General features: G+C 48.2%; 1 protein-coding gene across 1 annotated transcript in view; it reads left to right on the top strand.

Annotated features, from left to right (window-relative positions):
* LOC146189468 (lymphoid-specific helicase-like) overlaps positions 1-13,880 on the top strand; it is a 31,100-nt gene that overhangs the window by 9,217 nt on the left and 8,003 nt on the right. Inside the window, exons 6-12 of the mRNA XM_084604276.1 lie at positions 2,682-2,912; positions 4,001-4,275; positions 5,277-5,418; positions 5,615-5,749; positions 7,113-7,258; positions 11,809-12,028; positions 13,447-13,592. Coding sequence (XP_084460402.1) covers positions 2,682-2,912; positions 4,001-4,275; positions 5,277-5,418; positions 5,615-5,749; positions 7,113-7,258; positions 11,809-12,028; positions 13,447-13,592 — 1,295 coding nt within the window. The remainder of the gene's footprint in view (positions 1-2,681; positions 2,913-4,000; positions 4,276-5,276; positions 5,419-5,614; positions 5,750-7,112; positions 7,259-11,808; positions 12,029-13,446; positions 13,593-13,880) is intronic.

The following is a 13,880-nucleotide window of genomic DNA, read 5'->3' as shown; positions in this document are numbered from 1 at the left end:
CGACGGAGCACACGCGAGACTCGGAGTTGACTTGCCTAGTGAAGCTTTTTGCTTCAATTTTTTTTTTTTTTTTTCGGAATTACTGTGATGTTAAAACTGCTGCAGGCAAAAAGGAAAAAGGAATGGCTTAAAATAGTGAGTTTAGGATGCAGTTGTGGTAATTTTCTACTATGGCATGGAAAAATAGTAGCTGTCACATAGACTGAGTGTTCAACTATGAATATGAGGAGTTACTATATGCCTTTTGTCTGCTGTTCTTTTTCTTGTGGGAGCCGCCCGTAAGTAGCAATGTTCTGCAGACTTTATCCTCTCATTGTTGTTTTATTACTTTTTCATCATGTGGATAATGCGAGCTGGCTGTTATTCGCCTACCTCTGCATCCATGTGTGCAGCATATTGCTATTTGTGGCTACATACTGTCATTGTCAAAGCATAACAAAATGTGACCGAGGCGTCTAAATGTTTTTTCTCGCACTCGGGGCGCATTTTGCTCGATATTTTAGTGGTGTGTATTGTAATGTGCTCACCCAGTACATATTATGCTTGTTTTACGCTGTGTGTGAAGATTTCGATCTATTTAGCTTTCTTTTTTTTTTTTTTTTTTTGCTATTTCAACTACAGTTAAACATCTATGTAGCGAATTCCTCGATAATACAAAGTTTTTAAATTCCCCAACGCCACCCCTATTGAAGTGAATGTATTTGAAAACTCCATGTAACGAACATCTCGCGGCAGTTGACCTTGTTATAATGAACGCGTGGCGCCGACTGTCGCATAGCTAGTGTCGAGTCGAATTTGGCAGAATCCCGCAAGTTTTAGGACGATAAAACACGAACTCAAATGAGAAGAACACCTACTACAGTCGAACCCGGATATATCGAACTCGAAGGGGATCGCGAAATAGTTCAATATATCGATAATTCGATATACAAAAATCGGCTTGTGACTGCACCTACGATGCCAAAAAACGATACCACATGTTTCGCGTAATCAACCCACTGGCATAATGAACCCACCCTCCACTTTTGCACCCGAGAATTTGAAAAAAAATAAAAAAATGCGTTAAGACCAGCTCGCTCACATGCAAGCGATTGAGCAATCTCAGTGACGAGCGGCAGCGACAGAGCGAAAAATTTCAAGCTTCTTGGAGCTGCGTCCCTCTTGCCGCTCGAGCCACCAATACAAGGTTTCTGTGTCGCTGCGGCAGAAATCGCGAGCGTTTTCGCTTGCATGTCGATGGCGCGCGTCACTCCGTTTCGGTCGTCGCATCCACAGCTCATTTCTTGGCAGCGTGCCAAGATGCTGCGCAGCGATAGCGTCAGGGCGCGTTTATCTTTTTATAGCTTCTCCGGTGGCGGGGAGCGAACTTGGCAGAGTGCCTGTGATGGCTTGATTGCACAAGCCTGGTTCGATTTATCACGCCTCGCTTGGAGCGGGCGTCATGATCGCAGGAGCAGACCGCGTGCTTTCGTTGATTCATACATGCAAAGATAAACGGCTCCCGCCAAAAAAAAAAAAAAAAAGCCTGCCGCTTTTTAACTTCCGCAGCCGCCACATCTTATGCTACGTCGCGCGTACAGCACAACGATAAGAAAGAATGACTCTCGGGAAAAAAAAAAAAAAAAAAAAAAAAAAACAGAGAGAGCTGCCGCTTCTTAACGTTCACAGGCGCCATAGCCACTTCAGCAGCCGCGGGCAGAGGGTTCGCAACACACGCTGGAGAAAGCGTCCGACGTCTGTCTGAAAACGGGGCTGAGCTGGCTTGGCGCATGCGTAGCGCGTGCTGAAGGAGAGAGATAGCTCGGCAAAAGAATGGGAAGACCCACGCACATGGCTTGCAAACGTCATGTGTTGGCGCGCGGGAAACGATAACTGCAGATGCGCACGCCTTTGGGGAATGGGCGTGGCGCTGTCCCCTCATTCCTTCCGCGCGTGGCTTTGGGGAAGGCACACTTTCCAGTGCGTGGTGCGGAGTTCGATGTATCGAATGACCGGTGAAATTGAGTTCGATATATGATGCGGCTTTCCTATACTTTTACATGGGATTTTCAAGGGGATATTCCGTGAGTTCGATATAACCAAAATTCGATATAACCGGGTTCGACTGTATAGCAAAGAGCGACCGCAGTTGACACAACGCGCCGTGTTTCAGCGTCGGCGCCGAAACTCCGTGGCATACGCAGCAGTCTCCGCTGCTTTCGCTGTCGGAACATGGCACCGCAATAGTTCATGCTTAAAGCTGCAAAAAATAATAGAAAAAAGACACGGGGCTTCCACACAAGTCCATTGCTGCCACGCAACTGCTTGCGGGCTCCCGCGCGTCGGTAGCAGGAACGGCGGAGTGCGCTGGCGACGCGAAGCAGTCGATAACCTTTTCTCCCATCCCTCAAAGTTCTAAATAACAAATTAACGCAGATAGCACATGGTCAGCTTGCTTTAACGGAGTCGTTTTCATAACATTGCTACGAGTCTAAACTCTGCGGAAGGGGAAGGGGGAAAAAAAAGGATTTTGTCTAGTTTTGTTTTTGGTAACAGATGTGTCTCGCACTGCATTGCAACTCTGGTATAGTTGCAAAGAGCCGAACAACTGGCTGAATGTTTGCTGAGAAAGAACAATTGTTGGTAATTATTTTTCTTGGTGTTCTTTTGAATGCAACCGTGCGTTTTGCATGGTCTCCCAGGTGCTGTTCGAGAATGGTGTGAATGGCATCCTGGCGGACGAGATGGGTCTGGGCAAGACCATTCAGGTGATTGCCCTGATAGCCGCTCTGGTGGATCAGGGTCTGCCGGGACCTTACCTGGTGGTGGCCCCTTTGTCCACCCTGCCAAATTGGGTGGGCGAGCTGCAGCGCTTCACGCCTTCGCTCAAGGTGCTGCTCTACCATGGACCTCAGGAGGAACGTTACCAGATGGTGCGTCACCGCTTACCTGGTCCCTGTTGTCCATTTTACGGTTGTGGCGTGATTTGTGAGGTGCCAACGTGCACTACAAACGAAGGACGGTGTCTAATTATCAAAGTTTGTAAGCGGCTGGGCTGTTTCTGAAGTATAATTATAAGTGGCTTGACTAGGGGGGGGGGGGGGGGGGTTCAAACTGGGTTTCTTAAAGTGCTTCCTGGGTTCTCTGGGCACCTTATATCTGTATGTGTCTCAAACCTCCACCTTTACTTTTTATTAGCTTTATTTGGGGGTAATCATACTGCAGCTGTTTATGCAGTCGTACCATTGAGATTAAACTGTGGTGTTTAAGTAATGTTTAGGGGTAAAACACTCAGTGTGCATAGCTGTGCAAGTGGGTTTCTCCGAAAGCGGCATTGAGATAAATGCAAAGCAGGCCATCATCAGTTAGCTGTGCCTTGTCATTTGGCGGCAGTCTATTTGTGTCATGTCTGTAGCCGAGGTCGTGTTCATACATGCTCAGTGCATGCAGTCATGAAACACATATTGGACTGTGAGTGTTTCAGAGATGCCCATCGTGGTGTAGGACTGCTGCATGCCCCAATCAAAGTATGCTTCGAAGCTTAGCCTGCCTTTTTCAAAACACCCACTTGCCCTGCCGGGCTGGCGCTGTGGTTACGGTGCTCGACTAGTATGTGGGATCGAATCCTGGTCTCAGTGGCCGCTTTTCGATGGAGGTGAAAAGCAAGGCACCCGTGTGCTGTGTGATGTCAGTGCACGTTAAAGAACCCCAATGGGTCGAAATTTTCGAAGCCCTCCACTACGGCGTCTCTCATAGCCCGAGCCGCTACATTGAACCCCACAAGCCAAACCAAAGCCATCAAAGCATCCACCTTAATTGTGCCTGCTTCCTCTTCTTTTCTTGCTCTCCCGTTCACCAGTGAGTGAAAACAAGCCTCCGTTTTTGTGTTATGATTATGCATTTTGTTATTCCTTTTAGCCTGTTAATTTTTGAGCGTTCCCCCTTGACGTCTGAGGGCCAAGTGAGGCCCAGCTTTCCCGGGAAAGGCAGTGACTTCTTCCCTGCGACGCGGTGTGTGTAGGTGCCGCACAGGGTGCGTGGGGCCACTGTGGTGGTGACCTCGTACGAGGTGGCAATCCGGGACCGGTCGCGACTGGCGCCCATTGACTGGCTCCTCCTGGTGGTGGATGAGGCGCACCGGCTCAAGAACTTCAAGTGCCGCCTGGTGCGGGAGCTGAGCCAGTATCGTGTGCACAACCGCATCCTGCTCACTGGCACCCCGCTCCAGAACAGCCTCACCGAGCTCTGGGCACTGCTGCACTTCCTCATCCCGGAGATCTTCCATGACCTGCAGGCGTGAGTCTCTCATCTGCTGCTCAGTGTTGCTGGCTGTGCTTTCATTAGGCTTCGTGGAACAGAACTTTATGCATCGAGATGGGAATGCACAAGTGACGGAGAAAAATAAACATGGTCGAAAGGGTTGCACACCAAAGTAATGTCAAGATTACTGTAGTGAGTGCAAATTGCATTTGATGTATGTCGTTAAATTGTCACGTTCCGATAACAAAGCTACAGGCTTTGCTGGAAACTGAGTCTTTGTGTGCTAGAAAATGTCACAGTGAAATGCAGACACTTGTCGCCGCCAGGTTTGTTTCACAAGCACACGTGTTGAGACCGATTTTTGTATACCGATCTTTGAGGGCATGCCACACTACCATCGTTTTCAGTTTAAGTTCTGATCAGGAATCCGTTTTAAGTTTTGATGGTGCAGGCTTGAACTAGATGGGGAGAAGAGAATGTTCCCAGCCATCAAAACCAAGAAAAGTGCAGGAAATGTTTATATGTATTTTTTTAATTGGTGATGTTGATCACTGTGAAATAAATGGCATAACCGTTTTGTGGCTTGTTCATGGTGTACTAGAGCCTCGGCTGCTTAAGCACCACAAAGCCCAGCACAATGCTCATTTCACGCCGTGGTGTGTCATCCTTGTTCTACTTTCCAATTGGTTATTTTTCGGCTGTAAGAAAAGTTACGTTGCACTGATTTCCAATTGATCAGGCCTGCCAATTAAAACAATACATATAAGGTTTCAGCAGCTGCCGCCTTCCTTCATGTTAGTGTTAATAGCCTGTTATTTTCCTACCTTTTTCTTTTACCATGCATTATAGCAAGGAAGCGGCATTGAGAAGAAAGCCAGAGTGAATTGTTATGAAGGGAAAAGAAATTGATTAGAGTCACTTTCAGCCTGGCCTTAAACCAGCAGTTGTGGCACTCTCTGCCTATGAGAGAACTGGATTTGGATGGCTCACCTTGGCTGCGCAGTCAATGACTTTGTTTTGTCTTTCTGCGTCCTCAGGTTTGAGTCGTGGTTTGACATGGAGTCTCTGTCGGGGGCAGACAGCGAAGGGGCGGCACGCTTCGTGGCGCGGGAGGAGTCCGACCACTTCGTCGCCACCATGCAGGAGGTCCTGCGGCCGTTCCTGCTCCGGCGAACCAAGGTGCGTTTGTGTCTGCGCATTAGGCCAAGGTGAAGAAGCGGAAGCCTAGTCGGCACATTAGTGGCTGCTCGGTTTTTAGCAACCTAACCTACTCAGGCTGCAGCTATACTGCGCCTAGAGTCTGCATTCTGCATAGAAGTAACTGCCTGACGTGTCTGTTTTGAGGCACAATGAATTCCGACCCGTATCTCCCCAGGAGGATGTTGCGCTCGAGCTGCCAAGGAAGACAGAGCTGCTCGTATACGCCCCACTCAGCCCACTCCAGGAGAGGCTCTACAAGGTTTGCATGGACCGAGCACTGGAGGTGACTGCCGAACCAAAGGCGAGGATTGTTATCCGCATTTTTCTTCTGCTGTGTCAGTGATTGAGGGTGCATTTTCCCATTCTGCGGCGTAAGCGTTTGCGGTGTAACGGTGCAAAGATAGAGGCGCCACATCGAGTGTCGCGTCAAGGATCTGTGGCTTCTTTCCATCAGCATGGACTAGCACGAGCAGCACTTAGTGACAGTTTTTCTTGGCAGTGAAAAGAAGGCTGGCAAGGGTGTACTGTTTGTGTAACTGTGTCATTTTGACAGATAGCAGTAGGGCAGTTTCCCTAGCCCATTGCTATACTGCAACGTCATTCTGTCACAAGAGCAACTGGTGCCATCTGTTCAAGCTTCTTGTAACTAGGCGTAGGTAAAAAATTCATCATCATCAAAAAAACTGCTTTTTTAGTGACTGGTGGCGTTGAAACTTGTCAGTTTCGTTAGAAATACACCTTCAAGAATGAATATTGACACTATTCCAAATTTTGATTGAGAGGAAACTATAAACTGCATGTGTGGACCACATTTCACTGTGTAGGAAGACTGGAGGGCTTCGGCTACGTAGCTTCTGGTCCAGTGCCAAAAAAGGTTGTCACAGACTGTAGTGCTCGTGGATATCACACGTGTGTCATAACATGAGTGCTCGCGCTTGTACAGTCTGAGGCTTGTACAGCTTGCTATGCCTCAGTACAGTCTGTACTGAGGCATAGCATCTTCCGGAGAGGTAATAAAAGGGACAAAAAAGATGTTCTTTGGCACCTACATTGGTTATAAACCGTTTTTGGGCCACAGAAGCCCTCATAGAATGTCACGGCATGCAGGCGAGGTAAATTGGCAAGTTTAACAGTTGTTTTTAAAGCTCTTGATGTTGTAACCAAAGCTCGCTGTATTATTTTGCGTACTCAACATGCTTTTATGTGCATGTGTGTGTGAAAACAGTTGTCTTTGGAGGAGTGATAATTGCACGGTGTAAAACTTATGTTGCCGCTACAATTTTATGCAGTTTAATGTCTGATGGTCAGGGTGCGCTTATGTATTTGTGTACCTTGCATGAATAGATACAGTACATAGTTGTTATAAGTTGGCTTTCATTTTTTAGCTGTATTTTTTTCAAGAGCTGTTGCTTACTAAATAAGGACCGTTGTAGTCCAAGTTGTCGCTGACAGGTTCAAAAGGCGCTGTGGCAAATATGGTGCTAAATAAATTATTACGTGTTTGTGTATGTTATACGAGTAGGTACGGAATGCCGTATTGGTAAGCAGGCTTTCATTTTAGCTACTGTTGTTCTCAAGAGCTGGTATTTGTTATGCAAAGAAAATTGTGTAGTCCAAGCAGCTGCTTGCAGGTTCCGAACATGTTGTGACAGTTGGTAAATCACTCAAAACAGGCCGAAACCATCGACGAAGAGACGGGGTCCCTCGGTAGACAGCAGCGCTCTACGAGAAAGCCCGTCAGGTACATCATACCTGGCGAGAACGACATCTTCGCACATGACAGCGATGATGATGAAAGCTCACGTGACAGCGGCATCAGGTGGGTGCGTTGATTGAAACTTGTTAGAAAGCTGCGAGGTTGGTAAAAAAATACATAAAAAATAGATATTACTTTCTGATTAGTGCCTTGGAGAGCACTAAGGCGAATTGCAGCTGTTGCTGCGTGTTGTTGGGTTAAGCTGCTCAAGAACCACATTGCCTTACCGCGGTGGCGCAGTAGTTAAGGCACTCGAATACTGCGCCCAAGAATGTGGAATCGCTGCTGTGGCGGGCGCTTTTCGATGAAGGCGGAAGGCAAGATGCTTGTGTGCTGTGCGATGTCAGTGCATGTTATAGAGCCCCAGGTGGTCGAAATTTCCGGAGCCCTCCACCACGTCGTCTCTCATAGGTTGAGTCACTTTGGGATATTAAATCCCTAAGCCAATCAACCAAAAATGATATGCTATTTTTTTGGATTCTCGGTTGAGCTTTGTATATGTGTAGCGGCGTGCAAATATTGAAGTATTTTAATGCAAATATAAAAATTCTTTCAGATATCAAATCACATATCTCTTGTATTAAAAGAGACAATGTAAGGGCTGATCTTGTTGCAGCTGAAATCTACAAAAGTAGACTAACTGAATGCAAAAACTAACCAGCACTTATGGCCAGTCACGGTTTAACATGCATTAGTTAGTTCTTTAGCATAGTTTTGTGTAGCATAGGACACTCTTCATCAAATAACCTGGCTGGCCCAGGGTTAGTCTTCGTGTTAAAAATAAAAGTTAAATTGGTTCACAGGAAGGGAAAGGCGCAGTAACTGTCACACTTGCTCTGTGGACACCCGAACCGCGCCGTAAGGGAAGGGAGGAAGGTGGGAATGAAAGTGGAAAGAGAGAAATAGGAGCCGTAGTGGAGGGCTTCGGAGTAATTTCGACCACCTGGGGATCTTTAACGTGCGCTGACATCGCACAGCACACGACGCCACTTCGTTTCGCCTCCATCGAAACGCAGCCGCCGCGGTCGGGTTCGAACCCGGGAACTCCGGCACAGTAGTCGGGCGTCTTACCACTGCACCAACCCAAGAAGCAGAGCCACGGCAGAACATACTGAAACACGCCTAGCTGCAAATTGGAAGTAAAGGTGATCTCTACCCCCGGCACAGCATAGCTGCCTGCAAAGCCACCTGTGGTCTGAGCCCCTCTGATTGGCTGCGCCACCTCTGACGCAGCTTTGGCTCGCCCCTGATTGGCTCCTCTGTGTCACATCCTTCTGCTTCCCCATTTAGTCGCAAATGTCACAAGGTCAAACAGGCTACGTGAGCGGGGTTTTGGCTGGGATTTAGGTAGTGCTCATGCTGTAAAAAAATGCGGCGTGTACAGAAATCTACATTGTTTGATTAGAAACCAATACGGCTGTGCAAAATGAGTTTCAAAATCTACAAATTGACAGACTGGCAACTGAAAATAAAGGATGGGTCGTGAAACCTCTTCAGTTAGGACCTTAAATGGAACCAAAAGAAGTTCAATTTATCCAAGTTGTAAAACTTCCGTCCCCCATTCCCCAAAATGGGATTTTTGCATATCCTTTGACTTGAATTGAAAATTATGTTTGCCACATGTCAGCTATATAAGTGGGCTGCCGATAGGATGCCATACTCCACTTGGCTCTCTTCTTTAACGACGAAAAACTTAGACTCGTAAAGCTGAAAGCGTAAGTAGTTTGCTTTTGTTTTAGGGGTTTGGCTATGAGGGACACGGTAGTTGAATAGCCCAGTTAGTATCGACTGCTAGGGTTTTTTAACATGCGCTGACGTAGCACAGTACTCCAGTAGAGACATGAGCACCTCTGAACACCTCTGAAGTTCAAGATAGGTGCCTTTAAGTACAAAAACTGCTACCAAAATTACCATATTTCTTGTGCCTATAAGCAAATGAGTAGTGGCCACAGCCACGCCACATCCCTTATCAGAGCGGGATCGCATGATCACTGGCAGTATACTTTCGCAGGTACTATTTCTGGTCTCCATCTTGCATGTTCTTTATTATGTAGGGGTTGCTCAACAGAATGCAGACATTTCCTGCTGTGACACAGTATGCCGGTACGCTTTATCCTGAAGAGAGCTGCATGTGTTGGAATCCAATGTGCAGCCTTTAAATACAGTACAGCCTCGATAATTCGAACTCGGTTAATTCGAAATCCCGGATAATTCGAAGGTTTTCTGCGGTCCCGTATTTTCCAATGTAAATTTGGCCGGATAATTCGAACAGGCGGCCTGCGCCAGCCCGGTTAATTCGAAAATTTGGACTGCTATGCGGCAATGCCTGATCCATGTTTCGCCGCAAACCCGGCGAAACGACGGCCCTACGGAGCCGCGAGGCAAAGCCACATAGTAATGGTGATGATTTATAGGCGAAGCGCCCCAGCCGGAGCACTCTGCACAAAAATCGGTCCACAGTGCGCCCTCGCGCACCGCCGAAACACGCGCCTGCAGAGGAGAAGACGTGCTTCACTGCAACACGGCGGGCATACCGGTTTTTATCACGTGACCTCGCCCCCACTCCATCCCTTGGTGTGCTTCGCCCACTCTTCCCCCGTGCTTCCGACGCTGCAAGTACGCCACCACCACCGCCGCGCCGGTCTCGCCTGCGCCATTTCTTTGTGTTGTGCGCTGTGGTTAGGGGTCGGCTACTGTGCCGTTTTTTTGGGCGGGACTGTGCAGAAGTGCTAGCTTTGTGATCGTAGCAGTGCAGAAATGCCAAAGTACAAGACTTTAACGCTGCAGCAGAAGTTCTGTTTGATCCAGGAAGCAGGCAAGAGCGCTTGTTCGAAGACCGAGTTGGCCAAAAGGCATGGCGTGCCCCTCTCGACGTTGTCCACAATATTGAGCAACAAGTCAAAAATACTAGAGGCTTACGGCAAGACCTATTCTTCGAAGCGGTCATGAGTGCGGGCTCCCACGTATCAAGATGTGGAAGCTGCTCTGCTTCACTGGCTGCAGAAAGCAAACGCTGCCCACCTTCCCGTCAATGGAACGCTACTGCGGGAGAAGGCCAACGACCTAGCTCTACAACTGGCTACTCTGACTTGGAGAGTGAGATCACTGCTGGTACGAACATGCGCGATGACAGCGACGATAGCGACGACGACACCGACGAGCCTCCCCGAGCACCTGCTCTTGGTGAAGTTATCGGATCGCTGAACGTTATCCGCAGTTTTGTTGAGTGCCGCGGTGGAAGTTCAGAGATGTTTCGTCTATTTGAACTCGAGAGCATGACCTTAGGAGCTGCAAACTACCGGACGCGGCAAACCAGCATCTCTGATTACTGTCAGTAGTAATTCAAAATATGCCGAATAAAGGTAACACGTTCCTGCAACGAATTTTGTGTTCGTTCGTTTGGTGTGTTCGGTTAATTCGAAAACCCGCTTAATTCGAAGATTTCTCGCGGTCCCGATGACTTCGAATTAACGAGGTTGTACTGTATTTTGAAGGCTTGGCCTCATTTCGCTATTTGGCGCCCCTTCCAGTCATGCTAAAAAATGTCTTTGGGCTGGGAAATTTGTGATTGTGTAGTAACGTGACTGCAGTGCAAAGAAACCATGTGCTGGAAAGGAGAGACCCGCAGAGCCATACGCTGTGCGTAGATTGGCCAACAGGCAACTATATCAGTAAGGGAGCGTGCATAGTGTAAGGAATGAGATGGAGGGAATCCGCACGTAGGAAATACTGCACTAACTGCAAGCTACACCCTTCCACAGTGCTAGGCCAAAACTAAGAGGCCAGACTGCACAGAAACTGCTGGAAAGATTTCTTCTTCCAGCTCAGCAACGGTCCGGGTGCTCGTCGACGGCTATAAACGCCGATAACAATAGTGTGGGTGTCTTACTAAAAACTGATATGCTTAAAATATTGTGAGCGCTGCATGGCGCTTCATCTTTCACACGAGTGCACGTGCCGCTTCATCTTCATCCTCCTCTTTAGAAGAGATCCATTGTCATCGCGTAGTTTGATTTGCCAGACGCTGTGCGTAGATTGGCCAACAGGCAACTGTATCACTAAGGGAGCGTGCATAGTGTAAGGAATGATGGAGGGAATCCGCACGTAGGAAATACTGCACTAATTGCAAGCTACACACTTCCACAGTGCTAGGCCAAAACTAAGAGGCCAGACTGCACAGGAACTGCTGGAAAGATTTCTTCTCGTGTAGAGGAATAAATAAAGGCAGCACTGACTGTATAAACAAGTCTTGTGATGACGCAGATTGGGATTTAGTCTTTGTCTCTGCAACATTGCTTTTTGTTTTTTTCCCTGTAGCAAAGACTTTGGTATATGTCAGTTTAGTGCATAATAGAGCTCTACTAGTGCTCTATTAGGCACTAAACTCTATTAGTGCCTAATAGAGCTTGTATATACTTGGGCATGCCTTCTGCCAGTCAGCAGTTGTGAGGGAAACATCTGTTTGCATGTCCATGAGTATATCTTTGGGTTTGTTATCCCCTGGAACCCGAAAGGTCAACAGGATGTGCGCTCTTTGAGGCTGTCGTGCGTCCTCACTTGGCTCGGCACATGGCTTTCTCTCATGTCTCTTTTTTTCTCTTCCGGGGAGGCAGCTCGACGTCGTCGAAGGAGGAGGCCCGTGACCCCCTGGAGCAGCTGCGCCGCAGCCGCAACCCGCTCATGGACATGCGCAAGCTGTGCAACCACCCATACCTCTTCCGCGGACTCTGCGAGGAGGATGACGGCACTAACGGGGAGCACCTGGTCCAGGCCTGCGGCAAGCTGCGCCTGCTCGACTGCATGCTCACAGAACTGCGCCGGCGGGGCCACAAGGTGAGGACCGGATGCAAATGTGTGCGGGACACCGGTGTGCAAAGGAGGGAAAAACACTTTGATGTTGATTTGCCAGCCAACTGATACCTGAAATGCTGCTGTTCATGAGGGGTACTTCCAGAGGGAAGTCGGCACTAGTATGCTGCATCGATCAGTGGCACTCTGTACCATTCTCTGCTTCACACAAAGGGAGGACAGGCCAAGAGAGGCAATATCCGGGAACGAGCGCATACATTTAAACCTCTACGTAATGAAAGTCCATGTTGCGAATTCCTCGACATTACGAAGTTTTCTAATTCCCCAACGCCACCCTCCATTAAAGTGTGTGTATTGAAAACTCCATGTAACAAACAAGTTGCGGTGCTTGACCTTGATATAAAGCACTCGCTGCGCTGACTATCTCATAGCTAGTGCTGAATTGCTGAAAATTTTGCAGAACCCCTCAGGTTTCGTGGCCTTAAAGTATGAACTGATCACAACGAGCAACCTCCTTGATACAATGTGCCGAGTTGTAGCGTCAATGGTACATCTACTTAGAAAGTGCAGCAGCCTCCACTGCTTTCGATTTTGGAATGCTAGCTCATTCTCAAAAGCAACAAAAAATTAACAGGACGAAGAAAAAAAATACAAAGGACGAACTGCATGCACCCTTTGGCGCCCATGTGGCTACTCGCGAGAATCTGACGTCGATAGCTCATGTGCATTGGTAGTGGGCACAGTGGAGAGCGCTAGCAATGCGAGACAAAGAGGCGGTTCCCTGAGGCCAGTGGCTGGTGAGTGGGAACATGCGTAAAGAGGCAGGTGCCTCCTTTCGCTTGGTGGTGACACGACTACGCGCGCTATCCCCCCTAGCCTGGCTATGGTGCTTCCACCCGTAGACTGATCATGTACGAGCTGGGGTGGGGGTGGACGCCCCTGTTGCAGTCACACAATGGCGCAATTGCAGAACGTTACACCGCTTCTAAGGCTTTGAGTACAAATGAGGATTTACTGTAAACACTTTCAGGGCAGCTCCCCTCACATTGACTTCTTAATCTAGTTTCGATACTGCATTGTCGCTTCGAGTCTTCATGCGGAAACTGCTTGTAATGAAAGACTGGATGTAACGTGGATATTTTACAATTTTGTTATAACCACGTTTTAACTGTATTTGAGATACATATATGCTGTCAACCACCGAAATTTCATGTGCTGCACTGGCTTACACTACACTGCATTCTAGTTGCACTTTATGTCGAGAGAGCGAAAGGACAGATTTTGCTACTCGGTGTGTCAGCTTCCTGGTTTCAGTGTGCCCCGCTTATTGGTAGTGGCAGACATTTAGGCCGAAACTCGGATCCACACGTTTCCTTCGTGTGGATCCAGTCTGCACAGAAATCGGCTCATTGTGCTCATTCCCCCCCCACCCTCCCCCACAGGTGCTGATATTCTCTCAGATGTGCCGTGTACTGGACATCCTGGAGGACTACTGCCACCTGCGGAAGTTCAAGTACTGCCGCCTGGACGGAAACACCAAGGTGGAGGACAGGCAACAGCAGATGAAGCTCTTCAATTGCGACCCAAGGTGGGACATTTGCACCGTCTGGTTTAGAACCACGCTTTAGCGGTCCGGCCACCCTGCAGTTCTTTTGTGTGCGCTGTCATCATTGAACAATGTATAAAGCGTCTGTTGTATTTTGATCCCATTGAAATGTGGCTGTCGTGGCCATGGCCTGATCTCGTCAGCTCATGCTTTGTTTGTTTTTCGTACTAGTGTCACACTTGCCTGGTGATAGGAAGGAGCAATCACAGCTTGTGCAGTTTAAAGATTAGCCTGTCCACGATGAGTGGACGCAAGTGATCTCACGTGATC

This window comes from Amblyomma maculatum, chromosome 5 (genome assembly GCF_055883805.1).
Source record: "Amblyomma maculatum isolate TAMU_Amacu chromosome 5, ASM5588380v1, whole genome shotgun sequence".
In the NCBI taxonomy this organism is placed as follows: domain Eukaryota; kingdom Metazoa; phylum Arthropoda; class Arachnida; order Ixodida; family Ixodidae; genus Amblyomma; species Amblyomma maculatum.
Note: the sequence above shows the minus strand (reverse complement) of the source record. Positions and strands in the feature narration are given on the sequence as shown.